Genomic DNA, 24342 nt, shown 5'->3' on the forward strand with positions numbered 1-24342 from the left:
TGCGGAAGTCACAGTAGGGGTCACTGGGAAGTGTAGTCTTTGAGGCCAAGGCGTTAGAGTGGAGGTCACGGCAGGTCGAGAAGCTTCACCCGGGAAGCATGTTTTGTGGACGCGGATTTAAGAAAAAAGACCGGGGATCCAGGTGCCACAGTGGTCATTCTCCACAGTGACCGGGCACATTACCCAGAAACGGCTCCCTGGGAGGGCAGTGGAAGCCGAGGGATGTCAGCCCTCGTCTGGTTGCGCGGAGCATCTTGGGAAGTGTGGTCCCGGCGCCACACAGAGGATGCTGGGGAGTGTAGTCCCGGCGCCCTACAGAAGTAGGTCCCCAGCTGGTGGCTGGAGTGACCCCTTGTTCTTTGGTGGCGCTGGCGAGTAAGGCTCCCGTGGGACCCTTGCCGCAACTGTGCCCTTCCCGGCGCGGAAAGGTAGGTCCTGAAAGGCTAGTCTTTGGGCTGAGGCTGGGGTCGGTGCAGATGGCGGGGAGAGGAGGTAGTGTGGGGACACGCTGTCGTGGCTCAGGCCGTGCTCTCCCGGATGTCTTATTTTGGGGGTGTGGGCGCGCATCTACGAGGAACGTGGGGGAAGCTCAGCGGCGAAGTCCAGTGGTGGTGGGTGATGGGCTTGGGCCTTTCGTCCAGGGATTCTTGTGGGTGGGGACAGGTTCGGCCTTGGCCGAAATCGCGATATTGGGAGAGGGGGTCGCTCGTGTCACAACTCCCCGGGTTTGCGGGGAGTTTAGTAAGTAGGCTTTGGGGGTCTGATAATTTCCCAGGTGGTGATGTGGGAGCCGTCCCTGGGGCCACGTGTCTGGGGTTGGGTGGGTGGGTGCTGATCGTCTTTTTTCGGGTGTACCCCTCAGCTTTGCCGCGGCGGGACGATGGGCAGGCTGGCTTGGCCAGACGTGCCCGAGTTGCACTGGGTGTGGAGTGGCCATTTTGGCGCGATGCTAGGCTCTCAATTTGGCTGGTCGCCCTTGGGTTCCGGCCTTGGAGGAAGAGGTCGGGCCAGGGTCCACTGGGCAAGTTTTTCAAAGATCCCGAGGATCGTCGTTGTCCACAGGAATCCCAGATTCCCACGTCTCTGGTGTGAACGGGCTTTGGAATTTTAAGTTCCATTTTAACTTTTTATGGAGAAATTTCAAACAGTCAGAAGTAGATACAACTCCTTAGACCCATTACTCAAATTCAGTGCTTATCACCCAAGAAGCATTCTTGATTCTTATCATGGATACACCGAGAATCCTTGCAACCCACAGAGATTCACCATCACTGCCCTCACTGGTTAAGAATGTGGCCTCTGCAGCCAGATTTCATCCAGGCTCAGTCATTTTATAGCTGTGCCACCTCCGGTAAGAGACTGACCTTGCTGTGCCTCAATTCTTTCATCTGTAAAATGAAGATAATAAATTGTACTTCACTGGGTGAGGAGAAAGGTAAAACTCAAAGTGCCTGGAGCAGTCTCTGGTGTATACTCGTATATACTCAGGGCCCACTAAGTACTATTCTTACTAAGAACAAAGGTGAGAGAGGATCAGCTCCTGCTCAGTGTCAGCAGCGTGTCAGGGCAAGCTGTGTTCCCAGCAAGCTGTGCACAGTCTTTTCTTCTGTGATAGGTCCATTCCTCCTTAAAGGAAGGAAGGTTGGAAGAGGCCCTACCCTACTGGAGCATGAGGGTTTCCTGTAACTCTGAACATTTTTTTGTTCTTGCTCTGCCCCCTGCAGCCCCTGCCTGCCCAGAGAGGACTGCCTGGTGGGCAAAGAGAGGACTCCCGGGCTCCTGACAATCCAGCTTCAGGTGGGGACCCTTTACCTTTTGCTTGCCAAACCACAGTGGGTTTTCTTTGCTCAGCTTTGCATCTTGTGTCCTACAATGTCCCATCCCCAGGAAAGAAGGCCCATTGTCAAGGTGACAGTTTTCACAGGGACTCTTCTTCAGACCTTGTGCCCTCATTCATGACCCCTTTGATTTCTCCATGCCTCTCTGCTTCAGTATAAACCCTGTTGATTGAGCTCAGATGCCATCCCACTGTAGAACATTCCCAGATTTCCCCAGGCAGTACTTCCAGTGTCCTTGTCAGCAGCAGAACAGTCGACACTCTCAGGACTCTAGGGCTCCCAGGCTGCACTGTGACTGTCCAACTGTCCCACTGGATCATGATGTAGTTCTTGGAGGATTGGGCACCCAATTAGACTAAGCGGGTGATGCAGTGTGAAGGTACAGAGTTGTCATTCTTGCTGGCTGGGAAGGAAGTTCACAGGGGAGATCTGATTGGAAAGGTGTGGGTTGGGTGTTATTGGAATGAGTCCTCAATGACAAGTTAGTGAGTGTGGCCTTGATCTGAGGGCAGCAGGGAGCAGAGCAGTGACGTGATTTCCCCCTCCAGCTGTTGCTCTGTGTTTTTCCTCCCCGTCAGAGCTAAGCTTGAAAGAATTGCCTCTGCTTGCTGTCTCCATGTCTGTCCTTCCTTCATCTCTTAAATGTTCCTATGAGGCCTTTTTGGCCCTCCCCACTGAAACACATTGTCGTCAAGGTGCCCATGCTCTCCCTGTGGCTAAAGCCATAGTCCGTTCTCAGCAACATTTTACATAGTTGCATACATCCTCTTCCTTAAAATACTCTTTCACATTGGTTGCTTCTGGTTTCCGGGTTTTCCTCCTATCTCATAGGTCACTCCTCCTCTCTCTTGCCAACTTCCCTTCTCCCAGATCCCTACTGTGGAAGGCCCTGGTTCAGTTCTTGGACTTTTCATCTTCTCCAGCCATACTGTCTCCCTTGTGACCCCGTCTCCTCTCCAGGCCTTAAATGCCATCTTTGAGGTTCAGCCTAGACCCATGCCTTCCTCTCCAAATTCTAGTCTCCTGCTGTCTACTTCGAATTTCCTCCTGGGTATCTCTTGGGCATCCCAAACTTAATGTGTCCGACAATAAACTCTGGTCACCTCCCAAACGTGCTCCGCCCCAGTGGAGTATAGATCACTCTTTCAGGGAGTTTAATAAGCTCTAATAAGGGGCAGGGACATGGCATCTCCTTCCTTCAGATTGCTCAGGCTCAAACCCTTGGAGTCACCCTTGACTCTTTCTTGCTCTTACACTCCATCCCCACTAAGCAAATCTGGACTCTAACTATCTCCAGTCTCCACTATTTCCACTGGGGCCCGGACCACCATTTCACCTCACTCACCTGGATGATCAGAGCCCTTGAATGATCCCTTTGCATCTTCCCTTGTCCCCCTAAACTATATTAGTATGGCAACCAGAGGAATCTTTTCAAATTTTTTTTTTTAACGTTTATTTATTTTTGAGACAGAGAGAGACAGAGCATGAACGGGGGAGGGGCAGAGAGAGAGGGAGACACAGAATTGGAAGCAGGCTCCAGGCTCTGAGCCATCAGCCCAGAGTCTGCCGCGGGGCTCGAACCCATGGACTGTGAGATCGTAACCTGAGCTGAAGTCGGACGCTTAACCGACTGAGCCACCCAGGCACCCCCAGAGGAATCTTTTCTTTTTTTTTTTTTTTTTTTTAACGTTTATTTATTTTTGAGACAGAGAGAGACAGAGCATGAACAGGGGAGGGGCAGAGAGAGAGGGAGACACAGAATCGGAAACAGGCTCCAGGCTCTGAGCTGTCAGCACAGAGCCTGACGCGGGGCTCAAACTCACGGACCGTGAGATCATGACCTGAGCCGAAGTCAGACACTTAACCGACCGAGCCACCCAGGCGCCCCAGAGGAATCTTTTCAAACGTCAGTCAGGGCACCTGGTGGGTGGCTCAGTTGTTTAAGCATCCGACTTTGGCTCAGGTCATGATCTCACGGTTTGTGAGTTCAAGCCCCACATTGGGCTCTCCTGCCAGTGCAGAGCCTACTTCAGAACCTCTGTCACCCTCTCTCTCTGCCCCTCCCCCACACACAATCTTTCTCTGTTTCTCTCTCTCTCTCTCTCTCAGAAATAAACATTTAAATTAAAAAAATAAAATTGTTTTTAAAAAATGTCAATCAAATTGTGTCATGCATTTGCTCAAAAAAACCCTCCAATGGCTTCTTATCCCAAAGTCAAAACCAGTATCCTGCAAAGCTGAGTCTGATCTCCCCACCCCGTGTTTACACTTGAACTTTATCTCCCCAACGCGGTCTCAAACACAGCATCCCAGCTACAGTAAACTCTGTACCTTAACTGTGCACTGTCTCTGACCTGCAATGCTCAGCACACCAAGCACAGTGAACTGTCGCTTTTCAGAGCTACTCGCTTGGTCACTCCTTCATATCCCTCAGATTTCTACTCTGTTGTCTTGTCAGAGAGGCCATGTCGAACCGTTAGGTACAATTCCAGAACCCCACCCTGCTTCTGTTACTTTGCTCCTTCCCTGCCGTATTGGTCTTCACCTCACTCATCACTTCCTGGCATCCTGTGTGTTTCATTCATTAGTTGAGTATGCCCATCTTCCTCCTCTGGACTTTCGTGTCAGTGAGGGCAGGTTTTTTTCCTTTGTTCACTTTTGTATCCCCAGTGTCTGAATCGTGCCTATCGTACAGTGGGAGCTTAATAAATATTTTACCGAATGAATGAATGATCCAGCCATATGTATATGGAGCCAATTCTGGTAGGAATGGATGAAGCCGACTGGAATGTTGGGAGAGGGTCTGCAGACCCTATCAGGAGAGACTGACCATTGTCTTACCCCAGCTGGTGTGGGAGCGGGGAGGGGTTGAGAGAGTTCTTGGAGATGGAACCGGTTGGCCCAGGTAATGGGCTTGATGTGGCAAATGGGGAAGTAGTCCTGGTGCCTGAGTAGGCACATGGGCGAAAGGGAAGGTGGTACTGTCATTAAGTAGGTTGAAGAGGAAGACGCCATAGCATGTCTGGAAGGGTTCTGATTATTGATTGCTGCAGAACAAACCCCCCCCAAAACTTAGCGGCTTAGAAGAATCAGCATGCTATAATGTCTCACAAGTCTTTGTATCCACTGGGATCAGCTTAGTGGTTCTTCTGCTCTGTGTGAGTTATAGATCAGGCTGTGGCCACAGTCTCTCAGGGACTTGTGTGGGTTGGAACTTCAAAGATGGTTCCCCCACATATTTGGCCCTTTATGGGTTGACCAGAAGGCTGGGGTCAGCTGGGACAATTGGGCCACACTCTCTCCATGTAGTGTCAGGGCGTCTGCATGGTCTCTCTGGCAGAGGAGTTGAACTTCTTGCATGGTATCTTGGGCCTCCCTAGAACATAAGCTCTCCAGCCTTCCTAAGACCTAAATCAGTAACTGGCACAGTGTCACTTGTGCCACATTTATTGGTTAAAACAGGAACAAGGCCAACATGCAAGAGCTCCTGATGTTTGAAGCTGGAATAATTTGAGCAAGAAAATAGTGATGATATTCTCTTGTAACTCATAGGATAAGATATGAATCCATACTGATATAAATAATTGAATAAATTTAAAAATGAGGGAGAAGGGACAGCTCTTGCTTACAGAGCAGTTAACGAATTTGGAATCAAAAAGGGAACTAGAACATCGTCATTTGGTAAATACCACAGTAATATGTCTTGCGGACACGTCCCGCAGATGCATGCTGACATTAGTGAGTGGAAGTTTGAACAGAAACAGGATATTTGTATGATCTCAAAGTATCTCTCCCAAAATACTTATTAATTATAAAAACCCAGCACATCGCCTTAACCAAGTGATCAAGATCAAGGTTAATATCATCAGTAATGAGACATATGAGTATCATCAACCCCTTGATGCAGTGCACTGAAAAGGACATGACATCACTTCTGAAGTAATCTAGCCAAAAATGTACTAACCTCCTTCTGTTCATGAAAAAACATCTGACAAATCCAAAATTGAGAGATACTCTTCAAAAGTGTCAAGTTCATGAAAGACAAGAGAGGACAGGAACTGTCACAAATTGGAGAAAATTAAACATACATGGCAACTAAATACAATGTGGGAACTTCATTTGAATCCTGGACCAGAAATAGGACATTAGTGAAAAACTGACAAAATTTGGTTAAGGACTGTGGTCTAGTTAACAGTATTGTGTCAATGCTAATTTCCTGGTTTTGATCATTGTACTATGGTTTTCTAAGATGTTAACACTAGAGGAAGCTGGATGAAGGTTATATGAGAACTGATATTTTTGTACCTTCTCTGTAAGTCTAAAATCAGTTCAAAATAAAAAGTTTTAAAAATCCTTCAATCTTATATTCTTGAGTTTTTTTTTTTTTAAGTAATGAATGGGTGCTGAGTTTTGTTAATAATTTTTCAGCATGCATAAAAACACTTGGTTTTTCTCCTTAGATCTGTTGATTAATAAGGTGTATTATAGCAATGGATTTCCTAATATTGACCCAATCTTCAATTTCTGGGAATCCCACTTTGTCTTGGTGAAATATTTTCTTATTGTTGTGTTGGAGTCTCTTAGCTGATATTTCTAGAATTTTGCTCCAAATTCATAAGTGATAATGCTCTTTAATTTTTAATTTTTTTATAAAATTTTTTGATGTTTTGTTTTATTTTTGAGAGAGTGCAAGTGGGGTAGGGGCAGAGAAAGAGGGGGACAGAGGATCTGAAGCAGGCTCTGCACTGACAGCAGCAAGTCCGACGTGGGGCTTGAACTCACAAACCGTGAGATCATGACCTGAGCTGAAGTCAGATAGATGCTCAACCGACTGAGCCACCCAGGTGCCTAATTTTTAATTTTCCGAACTACCATCAAGTTGCGGTGTCAACATTATAGTTGTTTTATAAAAAGAATAAGGAAGTTCCCTTCATTTTTCAGTGCTCCCGGACAGTATTTAGAGCACTGGGACTCTGGTTTGTGTTTTGGTGATTTGGTAGTTATTTCCCCGTTGTTGTTTCTTATTTGGAATATTTATGCTTTCTCTTTTCCTGATTAAGTTAGCTGTGTTTAAAATCTCCAGCTATACATTTCCCTCACCTCGCTGTTTCCCTTTCCAAACTGGAACTTTGTGCCCATTAAACAATAATTCCCTATTTACCCTTACCCTGAGCCCCTCTCAACCACTCTTCAACTTTCTGTCCATGTGAATTTGATTACTCTAGGTACCTCATATAAGTGGAATCATACAATGTTTCTCTTTTTGTTTCTAACAGGTTATTTCACTTAGCCTAATGTCTTCAAGTTTAATCCATGTTGTAGCATGTGTCAAAACTTCCTTTGTAAGAATTTCCTTTTAATATCCATGTGTGTGTCTGTCATATTTTGTTTATCCATTCATCTGTTGATGGACACTTGGGTTGTTTCCATGTTTTTAGCTATTACGAATACTGCTATAAACATAAGTGTACAGGGCACCTAAGTGGCTCAGTCGGTTAAGTGTCTGACTCTTGATTTCAGCTCACATCATGATCTCAAGGTTGTGAGATTGAGCCCTGCCTCACACTCCCTACTGGGCATGGAGCCTGCTTAAGATTCTGTCTCTTCCCCCTTTCTCTGTCCCTCTCCTACTCGTGCTTGTGTGTGCACATACGCTTTCTCTCGCAACAAAACAAAACATAAGTGTACAAATATCTGTCTGAGTCCCTGCTTCCAATTCTTTTAGGATATTCCCAGAAGTGGAATTGGTAGATTACATGGTAATTCTATTTTTAAGTTTTTGAGCAACCACTATACTGTTCTCTATAGTGGCTGCACCATTGTACATTCTGAGCACTGCCCAACAGTTGAATGATGCTTTTGATCATTATGATGGAAGTCTGGTAAATTTTTTGCTCGGAATCACTTAGGAGTCTTGTTCTTAAAAGCCTGACCATTTTTCCAGTAGATACCTTGAAGTTGGTGATTGTGAGTAAACTTCTCTGGTACTCAGAAGTAGGCCCTTTCATATTTAGATTCATGTCATCTATTTTTGAACTTTTCTTGGGCTATAGCTTAAAAAAACTTTTTTTTCATGTTTTATTTATTTTTGAGACAGAGAAACTGAGTGTGAGCAGGGGAGGGGCAGACAGAGAAGGAGACACAGAATCCCAAGCAGGCTCCAGGCTCTGAGCTGTCAGCACAGAGCCGGCCGCAGGACTCGAACCCACCAACCATGAGATTGTGACTTGAGCCGAAGTCAGATGCTTAAGTGACTGAGCCACCCAGGTGCCCTTTGGACTATAGTTTTAAGTATACTGTTTCCTTTTTTGTTTGTATGTTTTTGTTTTCTTCTTCAGGAACTACAATTATATGGGTGATAATCCTTTTTTTGTCTGTTTTCCATTTCAACCACTTTCTCTCCGACCCATTATTTATTTCATTTTTATTCTCTTAAGTGATTTTCCTGCTACACTTAAGTGCCCATCCTGTTTTCATTTCAATCTATTCTTCTTCAGTATCTTGTAACTTAGTTTAATTTCTTTCTGAAGTTCAATCAACTTTCATTTTGTTTGTTTCTTTCTTTTCTTTTTGGCCCATTTTTGTTTTTAGCTTTCAAATTTTGCTTCCAGTTTTGTTGAAGTATAATTGACATATAACATTGCATTAGTTTAAGGTGTACAACATAATGATTTGATACATGTATATATTGGGAAATGTATCATAATAAGTTTAATTCTATCCATGTTCATAACATAGGTACAAATTTGAATTTTTGATTCAAGATGATTTCTCATATGCCCAAATGTTTGAGGATCTTGAACTCAGCTTAGAGTTTTATTACAGCTATTTCTGTGTCACTTGTTTTTGGTAGAATTTTCTTTAGCTGAACTTTGGATTCTCATTTTCTGTTTTGGTTTTCTATACAGGAGAACTGCTCATCTGCATTTCTGTAGACAGAAATCTAGTAAATAAGATCTAGTGTGTTTCTAATTTTCTAGTTCAGGAAAACTCTTCTGTCAGTGTAGCTAGTATGGTTTCTTTACTGGATTGCAAGAGGAGGAGATATTGTGTCTTCTTTCTCCTCCTCTTCTTCTCCTTCTCCTCCTCCTCCTCCTCCTCCTCCTCCTCCTCCTCCTCCTTCTTCCTCTTCCTCTTTCTCTTCTGTTTTGCAAGGCCCTGTATTTCCGCGCCCCCCCCCCCCCCCCCCCGCTTATTTTTCCCTTTATCTTGACATTGCCGAGAGGTGCCTTTTCCTTGCTTGTGATCCCCCTTTCCCCTGGAGCTGTACCTTCCCGAGACTTCTGTGCTCCATCTGCCTACCCTTTTTAAGTCCTTTCCCTTTTATAAGTGCTCTGACCTATCAGTATTTTCTCATATATGGTAGCTTTTCTTTTTGGGTGGTCGTTTCCTCTCAACTAAGTCCACACAGTGCCTCTTTTCTCTTTCATGTAGTTTCCCTCTTAGCTCCTCCTCTGCTCCCCGATGGCTCTGTGTAGGGGGTATAAGAGATAGCTCACTGGTTTAGTGTTTTATGTCTTATTTATTTTTATTACAAGTAATTTGAAGTTAGAATATTCTCTGTCTAGGTATGCTGACAGGATGTATGTTTTGTGTAAATTACCTGTGTTTCAGTAGAAGGTTATCTAAGGTATTTAGCAATCTTTTACTTGATTGGCCTCAAGCTCTGAACTCAGTCTCACCTGTGAACAGTAGCAGACACCTGCACAGCTCATTTGACCTTCCATCCATTGTTATCCACGTTAGCTCTTTGTTGTCTTGCCTTATGTATTCAGCCAACTGTGGGAGGGGCTTGTGTAGATTTGAGGCTCCATCCTTTGTTGCTGCCACTTTTCTACGATTATGCCATATGGTTTCCAGGAAGTCTGGAAGCCACAGACTTTTGATCTGTTCCCCATGTGCCACGTGTACTGGGGAGCGCCCTTAAATGAAAAGACAGTTAAATACAGGTCTTACCCCATGTGCGTCCTTCCTTTCAAGGATCATATCCCTTCTGGTTTCTGACTGCTTCTGGTGTAGTGTCTTCAAATAGTTGTTTTTTATATTTTGAGTAGGGTTTATAGTTGTTAGTAAGAGGGTTAGTTTGATAGAAGCTGTCCTCAGTATCAGAATCTAATGCTACTCGTTCTTTTTATAAAAAAAAAAAAGACATTTTCTTCTGCTTTTCTTAGTTTTTGTTTTTCTCCTACTTTCTGGAGTAGAAGGCAAGTGAAAACAATTAGTTGGTTGTTTTTTTTAAACCCAGTACATTGACACTTCAAAAAGCTGGAGTCAAGTATTTCCCCTTTGTGGTTTCTTATTTTGAATATTTATGTTTTCTCATTTCCTAAAATAGCTGTGTTCATTTCACTAATTTTTAAGAAGTTAAGATTTCACCTATTATACTTTTCTCTGTTCATTAATTTATGTTCTTGTCTTTATTGAAATATCTAAAGCTATACATTTCCCTCACCTCACTGTTTTAAATAAATCTCACACATCCATAGTGTTTTCATTGTTTTTAGAAATTCTGTGGTTTCATTTGTTTTCCCTTTACCTCCTACCTAATGCAACATTCAGTAAACTTTTTCTACTTCCCTATTGCCTTTTCTCTTCTCCCATTTTAGTGGCATTTCTACTTTATCTGGACACATAGGCCTTATACCATTAGTATATATTTTTCTTCCCCACTCTTACCCACCATTTAGTGCTAGATCTACAATTATGTATATTAAATGCTCACTGTCAGGTCTTTACTTGGTTTTCCCTGTCCTGTCCTATTATGTCTAATGTTCATCTTCCAGTAGATTCCTCACAAAGAGCTCATGACTATAGAATTCCTCAAACTCTTGCATGTGTACAACTGTTTTCCTATAGTCATCTTACTTGAAGAATCCCTTGGATGAATCAAGTGTTACCAAAAGTGTGGAAAGGGGCACACTTATTGTGTAGTCATTGGGATTGTAAATTGGTCGGCCTTTGGAGGGCAATTTGGCAGTGTGAGCATATGTTTGGTATTAAGTCCAGTAATTACACTCCTTTAGCACTCATACAGAAATACTGACATGTTTGCAAAAAGGTTTGCAAAAAGGTATTGCTTTTAACTTTCTAGTGATAAACACTACAGTCTGTCAGTTGACAGAGGAACGCTTTGTTAAAGAAAATGTGGTCTGCTGATGGACATAGTATGAGTTATCAATAAGTGGAGTAGGGGCGCATGGGTCGCTTAGTCGGTTGAGTGTTTGACTCTTGTTTTCAGGTCAGGTCAGGATCCCGGGGTCTTTGGATTGAGCCCTACATTGGCCTTTGTGCTGAGTGTGGAGACTGCTTAAGATTCTGTCTTTCTCTCTTCCTCTACCCCTCTCCCCTACTCGTGCTTTCTCTCTCTCTCTCTCTCTCTCTCTCTCTCTCTCTCTGTCTGTCTCTCTCTGTCTCTCTCTCATAAAAAATAAGGGGCACCTGAGTGGCTAAGTCTATTGAGCTTCCAACTTCAGCTCAGGTCATGATCTTGCAGTTCACAAGTTTGAGCCCCACATCTCTACTGTCAGCACAGACCCTGCTTTAGATCCTCTGTTCCCCTCTCCCTCTGCGCCTCCCCTGCTTGCACATTCTCTCTCTCTCTCTTTCTCTCAAAAATAAACAAACATTTTAATAAAGTAATAATAATCAAAGAATTGTTAGGTCTGTGAGTATTGGTGTACACATAACCCCAAAATATTAAATGCACACAAGTCAAAGAATTATACAGATGGTTTTTATTTATAGGAAAGTAACATTATTTGCATGTGTACCCAAATATGAATGAAAATGAAGAGACAATATTATAAATCAAAGAGTACTCATGAAATAGTTAACAGCAGTTACCTGAATGTGGGCCTGAGGCAGAGCCCAGAAAGAGAACTGAACTTTTTCCTTTATAATCTTCAGACTACTCTGGATTCTTTCTAACACTAACAGATTTTAATTGCCTGTATAATTAAATAGAATGAAGTTAAACCACAAAAATACATTTGTTGAAAAATGTCTTCTGACTTCCCTTATGAGTGATTTGCAGTTTTATTTTACTTCTTTCCTGACCACTTCATCCAAGTCATAATATTTATTAGTTTAATTTGAGTTGTCATACTTTATTCTTTTAGAATTGATACTTCATTCTTACCAGTTTCTGTCCCCAGGTATTACTTTCGATTTTGCTAATTTTGTTCTCAATACAGTGTTGTTGTGTTTTTTTCTGTCCTGGCTATCCAATGAAAAATTGTATACTTTTTGCCTTTTTAATGAGAAAGCGCAAAAATAAAGGAGACAGTAGCATAATTACCATCCTTATGTACATCATCTTGATTTAACACTTCTTAATGCTTTACCATATTGCATAAGCTTTTTTGGTGGTGTTTAAGAATTTTAAAATAACTCTTTATTAACAGAAGAATTTCAAACATGTTCAAAAGAAGCAAGAATATTATAATAAAGCCTCAGCTTTAACAGCCATCACCATGCTGCAATCTTTGTTTCTTGTTTTTGTCTCATTTTTTTCTAAAATGTTTTTAATCATTTTCATCCATAAATACTTTAATATGTATTTCTTTGGAAAAACAACAGAATACCATTTTCACAACTCTTCAAATTCATAATACTGCATTTAATATCACCTACTGCCAAATAAATGGCTTCAGAAATTTCCTTTTACGTTTAATTTGTTTTGATCGGGAGAGTTTGGAACTGACCCTGCTGAAGGCTTGGCTCCCTGGACCTTTTTCCAGGGCCCTGATAGGGAATCAGCCTGTTACATTCCCCATCATGCCACGCTTCCCCCTTCCCCCAAGTGAGGCCCTGCCTCACTGGTGGGGAGAGCATTTCCACCTGACATGCTTTCATTTCTGTTTTCCTTACCCAGATCTGCCTTCTGAGATATCATCCTTCTTTAGGGATACCAGGAAAAATGGCCACAGGGTCCCGGAAAGCCAGGGTAATGGTGAGTGTTTTCTGTATTTCCATACTGGCTGTTTCAGGATGGACACATTCTCTTATCCTGACTGCCTTGATGATACCTGGCAGAATCTAGCATTAGTCCTGGAGGTATGATTTACCTTACCTGAAACCTGTTTGACCCATGACTTAAGTCATTCACCAAGTGGCTAACTCTGAACAGCACACAGTTCTATAGGGCAGGATAGAGTCTGTATTCCTTTCTTCAGCTTTAAAACTTTTACAAGCTGAGAGTGACATCAGGGAAAATGATGAGGTAGGAAGCACCCAGAATCTGTCTAATGTAATATTTTGGAACTCTGGAGTCTAGTTGAATGCTTGCAGCTTCCAAAGGAAGGCTTGGAACAGTCAGTTTCAGCTCTTAGTGCAGTAACCATCAACCACCCCCATCCCCATGGCAGAAATCCATGCATGTGTACCTGGAGCAGTTTGACAGCTTGTGGAAGCCAGGGTGGACAGTAAGGACCTTGTCCTCCAAATATCGAGGACCTGTGCTCTGATTGCTGCTTCTGATTACATAAATGGGTACCATTGTTACAACTCCTTCTGACTGAAGTAGGGGATTTAAAGAACTAGATCCTGGCAGGGTTTTTTTCCCCTTTATTTTTTCCCTTTTTCCCCTTTTGGGAGCCAGACATTTTAAGACTAGAACATCCAAAAGAACTGCACATACAGGTTATTTAGAAAGTTACCATGCATGCCTATGGAAAAGCACAGGATCAGAAAAGCATAAGAAAGACCTGAGGAAACCCTAAGTTTACATCTTAGGCTGAATCTCAGTGCAGATGGCATACAGCAGTTTTAAAATCCAGAAAATACTGAAGAATCTGAGTTCTAAAGCGGCCATATTAAAAGATTCAGATATCCAGTTTTACACACACAGAAAATCATGAGGCATACAAAGAAACAGGACAGTACAGTCCATTCAAAGGAAAAAAATAAATCAATAGAAACTCCCTGATAAAGGCCAGATGGTGGACTTACTAGACAAAGACTTTAAAAGAGCTGTCTTAAAGATTCTCTGGGCTAAAGGAAGATGTGGAAAAGTCAAGAGAATTATGTTAGGACAAAAATGGAAATATCAATAAAGAGAAAACTTAAAAAGGAACTAAGAAGCTCAACAAATTCCAGGTAGGATAAGCTATCAAAGAGACCCACACCACAATACAATGTAATCAAACCCTTGAAAGCCAAAGGCAACAGAAAATCTTGAAAGCAGCAAGAGAGAAGCAGTGTGTCACATACAAACTGTCCTCTAAAATCAGCAGATTTCTAATCAGTAACTTTCGAAGCCAGAAGACAATGGGTTGATATATTCAGTTCTGAAAGAAAAAAAAAAAAACTGTCAACCAGGAATTCTATATCCAGCAAAACTGTCCTTCAAAAGTAAGGGAGAAGTCATTCCCAGAAAAATAAGAGGTGATACAGTTTTCAGCCACTAGACTTCCCTTGCAAGAAATGCTAATGGGAGTCTTTCAGGTTGCAGTATGAGGATACTAGACAGTTACTTGATGCTATATGAAGAAATAGTTCTACAGTAAAAATAAATAAATCTGCACTTATATAAGCTAGTGTTATTGTCACTTTGGTTTACTACACTTTTTCTTTTCTGCATGATTTAAGAGACTAATGCCTTAGCAAAAAACGCAATTGTGAGTCTATATTTTTGGACACATGATGCATACAGGTGTAATTTTATGACTTTAATAACGACAGGAGGTGAAGATGGAGCTATATGAGAGAAGAATTGTGTATTGAAGTTAAACTGATATCAATTCAGATTAGGGTCTTACAACTTTAGGATGTTAAATTTAATCACTGTGATAACTATAATGAAAATAGATATAGAATGTACACTAAAGGAAATAAGAGGGGAATTTAATGTACTAAAATCAACTAAATAACAAGACAGTAATGCAGGAAATGATGTTCAGAAAAGCTACAACTCATGTTGAAAACAAATAGCAAAATGGCAGAAGTCCCTTCTTATCAGAAGTTACATAGTATGTAAACGTATTAAACCCTCCAGTCAAAACACAGGATTTTGCACAATGTATAACAACAACAACAATAAAACTATGATCCAACTATATATACACTGTCTATAAGAGACTCGCTTTAGATTCAAAGACACAAATACATTGAAAGCAAAAGGATAGCAAATGATACTCCATGCAAATAATGACCAAGAGAGAATAGAGGTGGCTATACCAGTATGAGAAAAATAGATTTTCAGCCAAACAAGATTACAAAGGTAAGACATTATACATTAATAAAAAGTTCAGTGCAGTAAGTGGATATAAAAATTCTGCATACTTACCTCCCTAATAACAGACCCTCAAAATACATGAAGCAAAAGTTGATAGAATTAAAAGGTGATATCGACAGTTCTACAGCAATAGTTGGTGGCTTCAATACCCACCCTCAACAATGGATAGAGCAACCAGACAGAAGTAAGGAAACAGAGGACTTGAAGAACACAATAAACTAACCAGAACTAACAGACCTATACAGAACACCCTGCTTGACAACAAAGTACCCCTGGGACCTGGGACATTCTCCAGGATAGACCATATGTTACGCAACAAATTAAGTCTCAATAGATTTATTTAAAAGATCTGTGTATCTTCTCTCGCAGTGGGATGAAGTTAGGAACCAATAACAGAAGGAAAATGGACAGTTCACATATTTGTGGAAATTAAACAACACACTCCTGAACAACCAGTGGACCAAAGAAGAAATCACAGTGGAAATTAGAAAATACTTACAAACACAGGCGTCTGGGTGGCTTAGTCGGTTGAGCGTCCGACTCTTGATTTCAGCTGAGCTCATGATCTCATGGCTCATGGGATTGAGGCCTGTGTTGGGCTCTGTGCTGGCAGCATGGATCCTGCTTGGGATTTTCTCTCTCCCTCTCTCAAAAGAAATAAACATTAAAAAATAGTTATAAACAAATAAAAACAAAATACAGCATACCAAAACTTATGGGATACAGCAAAAGAAGTGCTACGAGGGAAATTTATAGCTACAATATGTATATTGAAAAGGAAAAAGATTGTCAGGAAACAATGTAGTTTTACAACTTAAGAGTCTAGAAAAAGAACAAACTAAACCCAAGGTAGCAGATGGAAAGAAATAATAAAGATAAGAACAGAGTTAAATATAGAAAATCAATAAAACAAAAAATTGGTTCTTCAAAAAGTTTACCAAAACTGAAAACTTTTAGCTAGCTCGATTGAGAAAACAAATGGGCTCAGATTGCTAAAATCAGAAACAAAAGTGGGGCATTACTACTGATTCTGTGGAAATGAGGATTATGCGAGACTGTTATGAACTATAGTGCCCCAACAAACTGGACTGCCTAGCTAAAATGGACAGCTTCTTAGAAACAGAATAACTTCAGGACAGAATCATTAAGAAATAAAATTCCTTAATAGAATAGTAAGGGGATTGAATCAGTAATCAAAAGCTCCCAACAAAGAACAGCCCTGGACATGATACCTTCACAGGTGAATTCTACCATACATTTAAAGAAAAACAATTCTCAAACATTTCCCCCCCAAAAGAAAGAAGGAACACTACCTAGCTAATTCTGTGAGCATCACTGTGGTACCAAAGCCAGAAAAAGACAATAAAGGAAACTACAGGCCAATAATCCCTTATGAATACTGGTGCAAAAATTCTCAACATAATTCTAGCAAACCAAATTCAGCATATTAAAAGAATTATATGCTTTTCTATGTTAGTAAAAGAATTTTTTGTTGCTGTATAGAATTAGACACCATATTAAAAGAATTCCACTGACCAAGTGGGATTTAGTTCTAGAATGCTAGAATGCTTCAACATATAAACATCAGCAAATATACCACATTAACAGATGAAAGGCAAAAACCTCAAGATCATCTCAACTGATGCAGAAAGTATTTGACAAAATCCAGCACTCTTTTATGATTAAAATACTCAATAAACTAGGAATAGAAGGAAACTACCTGAACATAATAAAGGTCATATGTGGAAAACTCACAGCTAACCTACTCCATGGTGGAAGACTAAAAGCTTTTTCTGTAAGATTAAATATGACAAATAAGCTCACTTCTGCCACTTCTGTTGAACACAGTATTGGAAGTTCTAGCCAGAGTAAGTAGGCAAGAAAAGTTGAAAGAAAGGAAGGAAGGAAGGAAGGAAGGAAGGAAGGAAGGAAGGAAGGAAGGAAGGAATCTAAATCAGAAAGGAAGAAGTAAAATTATCTGTTTGCAAATGACACACAAAAACCTGTTAGAACTAATACACAAATTCAACAAAATAGCAGGAAACAAAATTAACACACAAAAATCAGCTGCATTTCTACAACACTAACAATGAACAATCCGAAAAGGGAATTAAGAAAAACTTAATAGCATCAAAAAGAATAAAATACTTAAAAATTAACTTAAGCAAGGAGGTGAAAGATTTGTACATTGAAAGGTACAAAACCTTGCTGAAATAATTAAAGAAATGGAAAGACACCAAGTTAATGAATGGAAATTTTAATATTGCTAAGATGACAATAGGACCCAAGTTGATTCAGTGCAATCGCTACCAAAATCCCAATGACTTTTTTTTTTCCCCAGAAATAGAAACGTTCATCTTAAAATTCATATGAAATTTCAAGGGACTCTGAATAGCCAAAACAGTCTTGAAAAGGAACAAACATGCAGGGCTTACACTTCTTGATTTCAAAGTTTACTACAAAGCTACAGTCATCCAAGCTGTGTGGTACTGGGATAAAAACAGAATTATGGACTAATGGAATAGAACAGAGAGCCCAGAAATAAACCTTATGTATATGGTCAAATGATTTTGGACAAGAGTACCAAGACCATTCAACGTGGAAAGGACAATCTTATTTAATAAATATTGCTGGGGAAACAGTATACCTACATGCAAAAGAATATAGTTGGACCATTACCTCACTCCATATACAAAGATGAACTCAAAATGGAGCAAAGACCTAAAAGATAAGAACTAAAACTATGAAACTCTTTGGAAAAAAACAAGGGAAAACCTTCATGAAACTGGATTTAGTGATGATTTCTTGGACATTACACAAAAAATCCGGGCAACAAAAGAAATAAAACAGATAAGTTGATCATCAAAATTTAAAATTTCTGTGCAAATATATTTGCAAATCACTTATAAGTGATTAATATTCAGAATATATAAAGAACTGTAACCCAACAACAATGAAAATACAAACACCCCAATTCAAGCACGGACTAAGAACTTGAAGATATTTTGCAAAGAAGTTATACAAATGGCAAATAAGCACATGCAAAGATGCTTATCATCACCAGTGGTTAGGGAGATGCAAATTAAGTCCACAATGAGGTACCACTTTGCACCCATTAGATGGCTGTCATCAAAAAAAAGCAGCAAGTGTTGGTGAGGATGTGGAGAAATTAAAACACATCTGCATTGCTGGGTAGGGATGTAAAGTGATGTAGTTGCTGTGGAAAACTGGTTCCTGAAAAAAGTGAACATGACATTACCATTTGCTCTTGTAATTTCACTTCTGGGTATATACCCCGGGGAATTGAAAGCAGGTCATTAGATACCAATTTGCAAGGTAGTATTATTGATAGTGGTTAAAAAGTGAATACAAACCAAATGTCCATCAGTAGATGAACAGTATTTACATAAAATTGAGTATTTTTTTAGTCTTGAAAAGGGAGGAAATTCTGAGTTTGTGCTTCCGCATGAATGAACCTTGAAATTAGCCAGACACAAAAGGACAAATATTGTGTGATTCCACTTATTTGCAGTATGGAGAATAACCACATACATAGAGATAGGAACTAAATGGTGGTTACCAGGGTTTGAGAGGAGGAGGGAGTTATTCTTTCATGGTGACAGTTTCGGCATGGGATGATGAACAAGTTCTAGAGACGGAGAGTGGTGATGGTTGTACACTTAATGCTACTGAAATGTACATTTAACATGGTAGCTATAGTAAAATATTTGTTATGTATATTTTACAGTAAAAATGAAAAATTCTACAGACTGCTACACTCCACCTATTCTGTATTCTACCTTTTATTCCTCCCGGGTTGTCTTCCCTGTTCACGTTGTGGCTTCCTTCCTTCCTTTGCTCACAGTGTCTTCTTCTCTGCTCCCCATATGCTTCATCTGGAATACCTAGCACTTCCCTCTCCTCTTGACTCCTACCCATCCTTTAAGATAAGTTCCTGGGGCTGCCTCAGGATACCTTTCCTGATATCTGTGTCCTCCATTGTTAAATAGTGTTAAGGAGATGAGTAAAACTGGGCAGGGGAATGAGAACAAATGTAGAGATGAATTTGTAGGTCGAGTGGCCAAGAAGGTCCACCCGGACCATACACAGTGTGGGGCTGTAAATTTAATGTAGTATTGTCTACATTTCACTTGTTGACCTCAGAAGTGAACCCCAAACCCAGGTAGTACGTTCAACCCCATGCACTTCACCAGTACCCACTTGTGCCTCTCAGATCCAAGGAAGCCAAGAGACCATGGGATTTAGGGAAAGGACTGAGTTACAGTTTAGCCTGTGCCACTATTGAATTGTATAAACTTTAGTCATTCAGATGCATCAATACTAACGTGATTGGTAATATTATTTAATCATTTAAATTCTGAAAAAGTCTGTTATGCTTTACTTTCATTTAATTTTTATATGTTATTTCCTCTTCTTTCTGCCTCGATTTAAAGCTCTTAAAAGTTAGGGACCCTTTTTGCACATATTCTCCAAACAGCCCACCCAAGATCTTGAACGTAGTAGACTCTCAAGTGTTGTTGGCTGGATAGCAACAGAGGTTTAACACGTGGCATCAGGGTCACAATCAAAGGCAGAATCTTAATAGCTCACCTGCCTCCCACAGGGCAACCCTCTGCCTTCCCCTCACCCTGAGTCATGGGCAAGGCTGGCTCCTCAGTGAGCAGGACTGTGTTTTCTGTTACAGGCACACATGGCATTCAGAGATGTGGCTGTGGATTTCAGCCAGGAGGAGTGGATGCTGCTGAGCCCTGCTCAGAGATCCCTGTACAGGGAGGTGATGCTGGAAAACTACAGCAACCTGGTCTCACTGGGTAAGCCCTGGAATCTCTGAGGACTCACCTTCTTGCTGCTGGGCATTTTAGGCTATGCTTGAAGTAGCCATCTCACTTTCTGAGTTGGCCCTTGAACCCATTAACCTACAGCCACCTTGTTTTCTTTTCCTGTGAACAGGAATTCTGGTTTCTAAACCAAAACTTATCACGCAGCTGGAGCAAGGGAAGGAAACCTGGAGAGAAGAGAGAAAATGCTCACCAGCCACCTGTCCAGGTGAGTGGGGAACACTGGGCAAATGGAGCACAGGGCTTCAGGTGGCTCAGGGGGTGGGAGAAAGGAGGCATCACTCAGGTGCTAGAGAGGGCAGCCGTTCTCCTGACTCCTGAACGTTGTTTGCATTGCCGGGCGAGGCCTCCCTTCCAGACCTTCATCCTCGCCCAAGTGCAGGGCTGTGTCTTCCTCCTCTTGTAAGGACACATTGGATCAGGCCTCTACCCTTGTGACCCCCTTTAACCTTAATTACCTCTTTAAAGGCCCCATTTCCAGGGCGCTTGGGTGGCACAGTCGGTTAAGCGTCCCAACTCCTGATCTCAGCTCAGGTCATGACCTCACATTTTGTGAGTTCGAGCCCCACGTCGGGCTCTGTGCTGATGGTGTGGAGCCTGCTTGGGATTCTGTCTCTCCTCTCTGCCCCTCCCTCACTTGTGCGCTCTCACGCGCATTCTCTCTTTCTCTCAAAATAAATAAATAAACTTTAAAAAAAATTTTAGAAAAAACTAAGTAACAAGCCCCATTTCCAAATACAGTAACATTCTGTATAGGATAGAATACTGGAATATAAATGTATATACAGTTGGTTTTTAAAGTTCGGTTCATTGATCAAGGAAAATTGTGTTCAGGTTGGTCTAGTACAATCAATACCTGGTTTCTCAAATTGGTTATTTGTTGCATTCAGATGACTAGAACCAGCTTTGATGAAACAATTACAGTCAATGTTAACATCTTCTATACATGAGGTGCTAGAAGAAGAAATCTATATTGATGTCTGGGAAAATTTTAATTTAGATTAATTTTGAAAATTAACAGGGCTTCAACTGGTCAGGGGCACCAGGAGGGAACATCTTTAAGTCAGTGGGGGACTAGACTGTGTTCGTGTTGTCCATTGCTGGAAACCTTATAGAAATTCTGGCACAAAGTCATCCTCTAATACATTTTTGTTAGTGAGTGGGGGACCTCCAGGCATCTCACGCACAATTCTTGAACCGTTTTTATGCTGCTTCCTATACTAGGGGCTCTCCAACCTGAATGACCACTCTCTCCATCTGTCCCGTTGTCCTCATGGGGAAATAGGGAAAGACATGACATTTACATATGGGTCTTCTGGTTAGATCTCTCTCAGAGAAAATACTTGTGGACACAGTTTATGTCGTGTGGATGGTTGTTAGAAGGTAATTGTAATAGCAGGGAAAGACTGTTACATATTGGCCCCATTTAAAGAGCTGAGGGGTGCCTAGCTGGCTTGGTCAGAGGAACACATGACTCTTGATCTCAGGGTTGTGAGTTCAAGCCCCATGTTGGGTGTGGAGATTACCAAAAAAAATAAACTTAAAAAGAAAAAATGTTTTATTTATTTATGTTAATTTTTTTTTAACCTTTATTCTTTTTTTTTTTTAATTTTTTAACGTTTATTTATTTTTGAGACAGAGAGAGACAGAGCATGAACGGGGGAGGGTCAGAGAAAGAGGGAGACACAGAATCTGAAACAGGCTCCAGGCTCTGAGCTGTCAGCACAGAGCCCGACACGGGGCTTGAACTCATGGACCGCAAGATCATGACCTGAGCCGAAGTCGGCCGCTTAACCGACTGAGCCACCCAGGCGCCCCAATTCATTTTTGAGAGACAGAGACAGAGCATGAGCTGGGAAGGGGCAGAGAGAGAGGGAGACACAGAATCTGAAACAGGCTCCAGGCTCCGAGCTGTCAGCACAGAGCCCGACGTGGGGCTCGAACTCATGAGCTGCGAGATCACGACCCGAGCCAAAGTCAGATGCTCAACCAACTGAGCCACCCAGGTGCCCCAAAAAGAAAAAAATTTTTAATAAAAAATTAAAGAGCCAAAACCACCTGTGCTATTTTATATATATAGAAGAGGCTGAGTAGCAGGTTTTCTTTTGTTTTTTGTTTTTTGCTTTTTGAGAGAGAGCACACATGCAAGAGAAGGGGAGGGGCAGAGAGAGAGGGAGACAGAGGATCCAAAGCAGGCTCTGTGCTGACAGCAGAGAGCCCAATGTAGGGCTTGAACTCCTGAACCGTGAGATCATGACCAGAGCCGAAGTCAGACACTTAACTGATTGAGCCATCCAGGCACCCCAGGATGTGGGTTTTCTGAGCCTGGAAAAGTAGGTGATTTAAAGGAAGTCTTGACTGGGTAGCGCTCAAGTTGTAAGCATTTTGAAGAACAGGGAATCAAGTTTTCCCATCAGACTAGGCAGAATTGCTCAGGCTGCCTCACCGAGTCTCAATTCTGACTCCAACTTCTCTCTCTGCAGCAGAACCAAAGCCGGAACTCCACCTGTGTCCTTTCTGCCCTTCAGATTTTTCCAGTCAGAAGTTCCACATGCAACACATGCTGTGTAACCATCCCCCCTGGGTCTTTACGTGCTTGTGTGCAGAAACTCCTGTCGAGCCAGGGGACCCCTGCCCAGGGGACCAGAAGCAGCAGCCACCAGCCTCTGATCGAGATTCCTGGAGTGATAAAGCAGAAGGCCAAGAGAGAGAAGGCCCCAAGCCTCTGTTTGGCAAGACAAAGAAAAGGACTTCGGGAACGTTCTCCAGGGCACCCCAGAGGCAGCCAGTGAGCTCTAGGAGCGGCATCAAAGGGGTGGAAATCAAGTCCAGCCCCGCTCCAGCGGGGAGCCCTGAGGAAGCGGACAGACTGTTGAAGAGGATAGAAGTCTTGGGATTTGGGACGGTCAACTGTAGAGAGTGTGGACTGGGCTTCAGCAAGATGACAAACCTGCTCAGTCACCAGAGGATTCACTCCGGGGAGAAGCCGTACGTGTGTGGGGTGTGTGAGAAGGGCTTCAGTCTGAAGAAGAGCCTTGCCAGACACCAGAAGGCCCACTCGGGGGAGAAACCTATTGTGTGCAGGGAGTGTGGCCGAGGATTTAACCGGAAGTCAACACTTATCATACACGAGAGGACTCACTCGGGCGAAAAGCCTTATATGTGCAGTGAGTGCGGGCGAGGCTTCAGTCAGAAGTCAAACCTCATCATACACCGGAGGACACACTCAGGGGAGAAGCCCTACGTGTGCCGGGAGTGTGGGAAAGGCTTTAGCCAGAAGTCTGCTGTCGTGAGACACCAGAGGACACACTTAGAGGAGAAGACCATTGTGTGCAGTGATTGTGGGCTGGGCTTCAGTGACCGGTCGAACCTCATCTCACACCAGAGAACACACTCGGGGGAGAAACCTTACGCCTGCAAGGAGTGCGGGCGCTGCTTTAGGCAGAGGACGACCCTTGTCAACCACCAGAGGACACACTCCAAAGAGAAGCCTTACGTGTGTGGAGTGTGTGGACACAGCTTTAGCCAGAATTCAACCCTCATCTCACACAGGCGGACACACACCGGGGAGAAGCCCTATGTGTGCGGGGTGTGTGGGCGCGGCTTTAGTCTGAAGTCACACCTCAACAGACACCAGAACATACACTCAGGGGATAAGCCCATCGTGTGCAAGGATTGTGGGCGAGGCTTCAGCCAGCAGTCAAATCTCATCAGACACCAGAGGACACACTCAGGGGAAAAGCCCATGGTGTGTGAGGAGTGCGGGCGAGGCTTCAGCCAGAAGTCAAACCTCGTTGCACACCAGAGGACACACTCAGGGGAAAAGCCGTACGTGTGCAGGGAGTGTGGGCGAGGCTTCGGTCACCAGGCAGGTCTCATCAGGCACAAGAGGAAACACTCGAGGGAGAAGCCATACGTGTGCAGGCAGTGTGGACTAGGCTTTAGCAACAAGTCAGCTTTAATCACACATAAACGGGTACATTCAGAAGAGAAGCCTTGCGTGTGCAGAGAGTGTGGCCAGGGCTTCATCCAGAAGTCACACCTCGTCTTACATCAGATGACACACCAGGGGGAGAAGCCTTATGTGTGCAAGATGTGCGGCCAAGGCTTCAGCCAGAAGTCCCACCTCAGCAGACACAGGAGGACGAAATCTGTCCACTACAAACCGCCACTCACGCCTGACTCTGAGGCCTGTTCCGGACAGTCTCCCGACCTCTTACACTCTCTTTGAAAGTGCGGATGGTGAGGAGGACTAAGTAATCAAGATTGTTACACTTCCTTGAATTGAAGTAGAGAAATGCGTTCCGTAAGCGGTCAAAGGACATTTGACTCAGTTCACTTTCTCCACACTAAGTCTTCATGTTTTGTGGTCTTTTGTTCTAATAAACATTGCTTCTTTACAAATCTGTGA

General features: G+C 42.5%; 1 protein-coding gene across 6 annotated transcripts; it reads left to right on the forward strand.

Annotated features, from left to right (window-relative positions):
* On the forward strand, positions 1–24342 carry ZNF133 (zinc finger protein 133). Of its 6 annotated transcripts, none has more exons than XM_043602959.1 (6): positions 1–428; positions 1725–1797; positions 12712–12789; positions 19778–19904; positions 20044–20139; positions 22418–24342. In XM_043602959.1, exons 3-6 carry the CDS (start codon positions 12757–12759, stop codon positions 24160–24162), a joined length of 2001 nt encoding a protein of 666 aa, XP_043458894.1. In that variant the 5' UTR covers positions 1–428; positions 1725–1797; positions 12712–12756; the 3' UTR covers positions 24163–24342. The 6 variants fall into 6 exon arrangements, with proteins under 6 accessions (XP_043458894.1, XP_043458892.1, XP_043458895.1 ...); XM_043602957.1 differs by having other exon boundaries at positions 2–428; positions 22415–24342; XM_043602960.1 differs by lacking the exon at positions 12712–12789 and having other exon boundaries at positions 2–428; positions 22415–24342.

Source organism: Prionailurus bengalensis, chromosome A3, assembly GCF_016509475.1.
Source record: "Prionailurus bengalensis isolate Pbe53 chromosome A3, Fcat_Pben_1.1_paternal_pri, whole genome shotgun sequence".
Classification (NCBI taxonomy): Eukaryota; Metazoa; Chordata; class Mammalia; order Carnivora; family Felidae; genus Prionailurus; species Prionailurus bengalensis.

Bases quoted from the DNA above. Each gene is read 5' to 3' on its own strand.
- ZNF133 (XM_043602957.1), top strand. From the start codon at position 12,757: ATGGCCACAGGGTCCCGGAAAGCCAGGGTAATG. The intron at 19,905-20,043 runs GTAAGCCCTGGA...TCCTGTGAACAG, and splicing joins CAGCAACCTGGTCTCACTGG to GAATTCTGGTTTCTAAACCA. The intron at 20,140-22,414 runs GTGAGTGGGGAA...CTCTCTCTGCAG, and splicing joins CTCACCAGCCACCTGTCCAG to CAGAACCAAAGCCGGAACTC.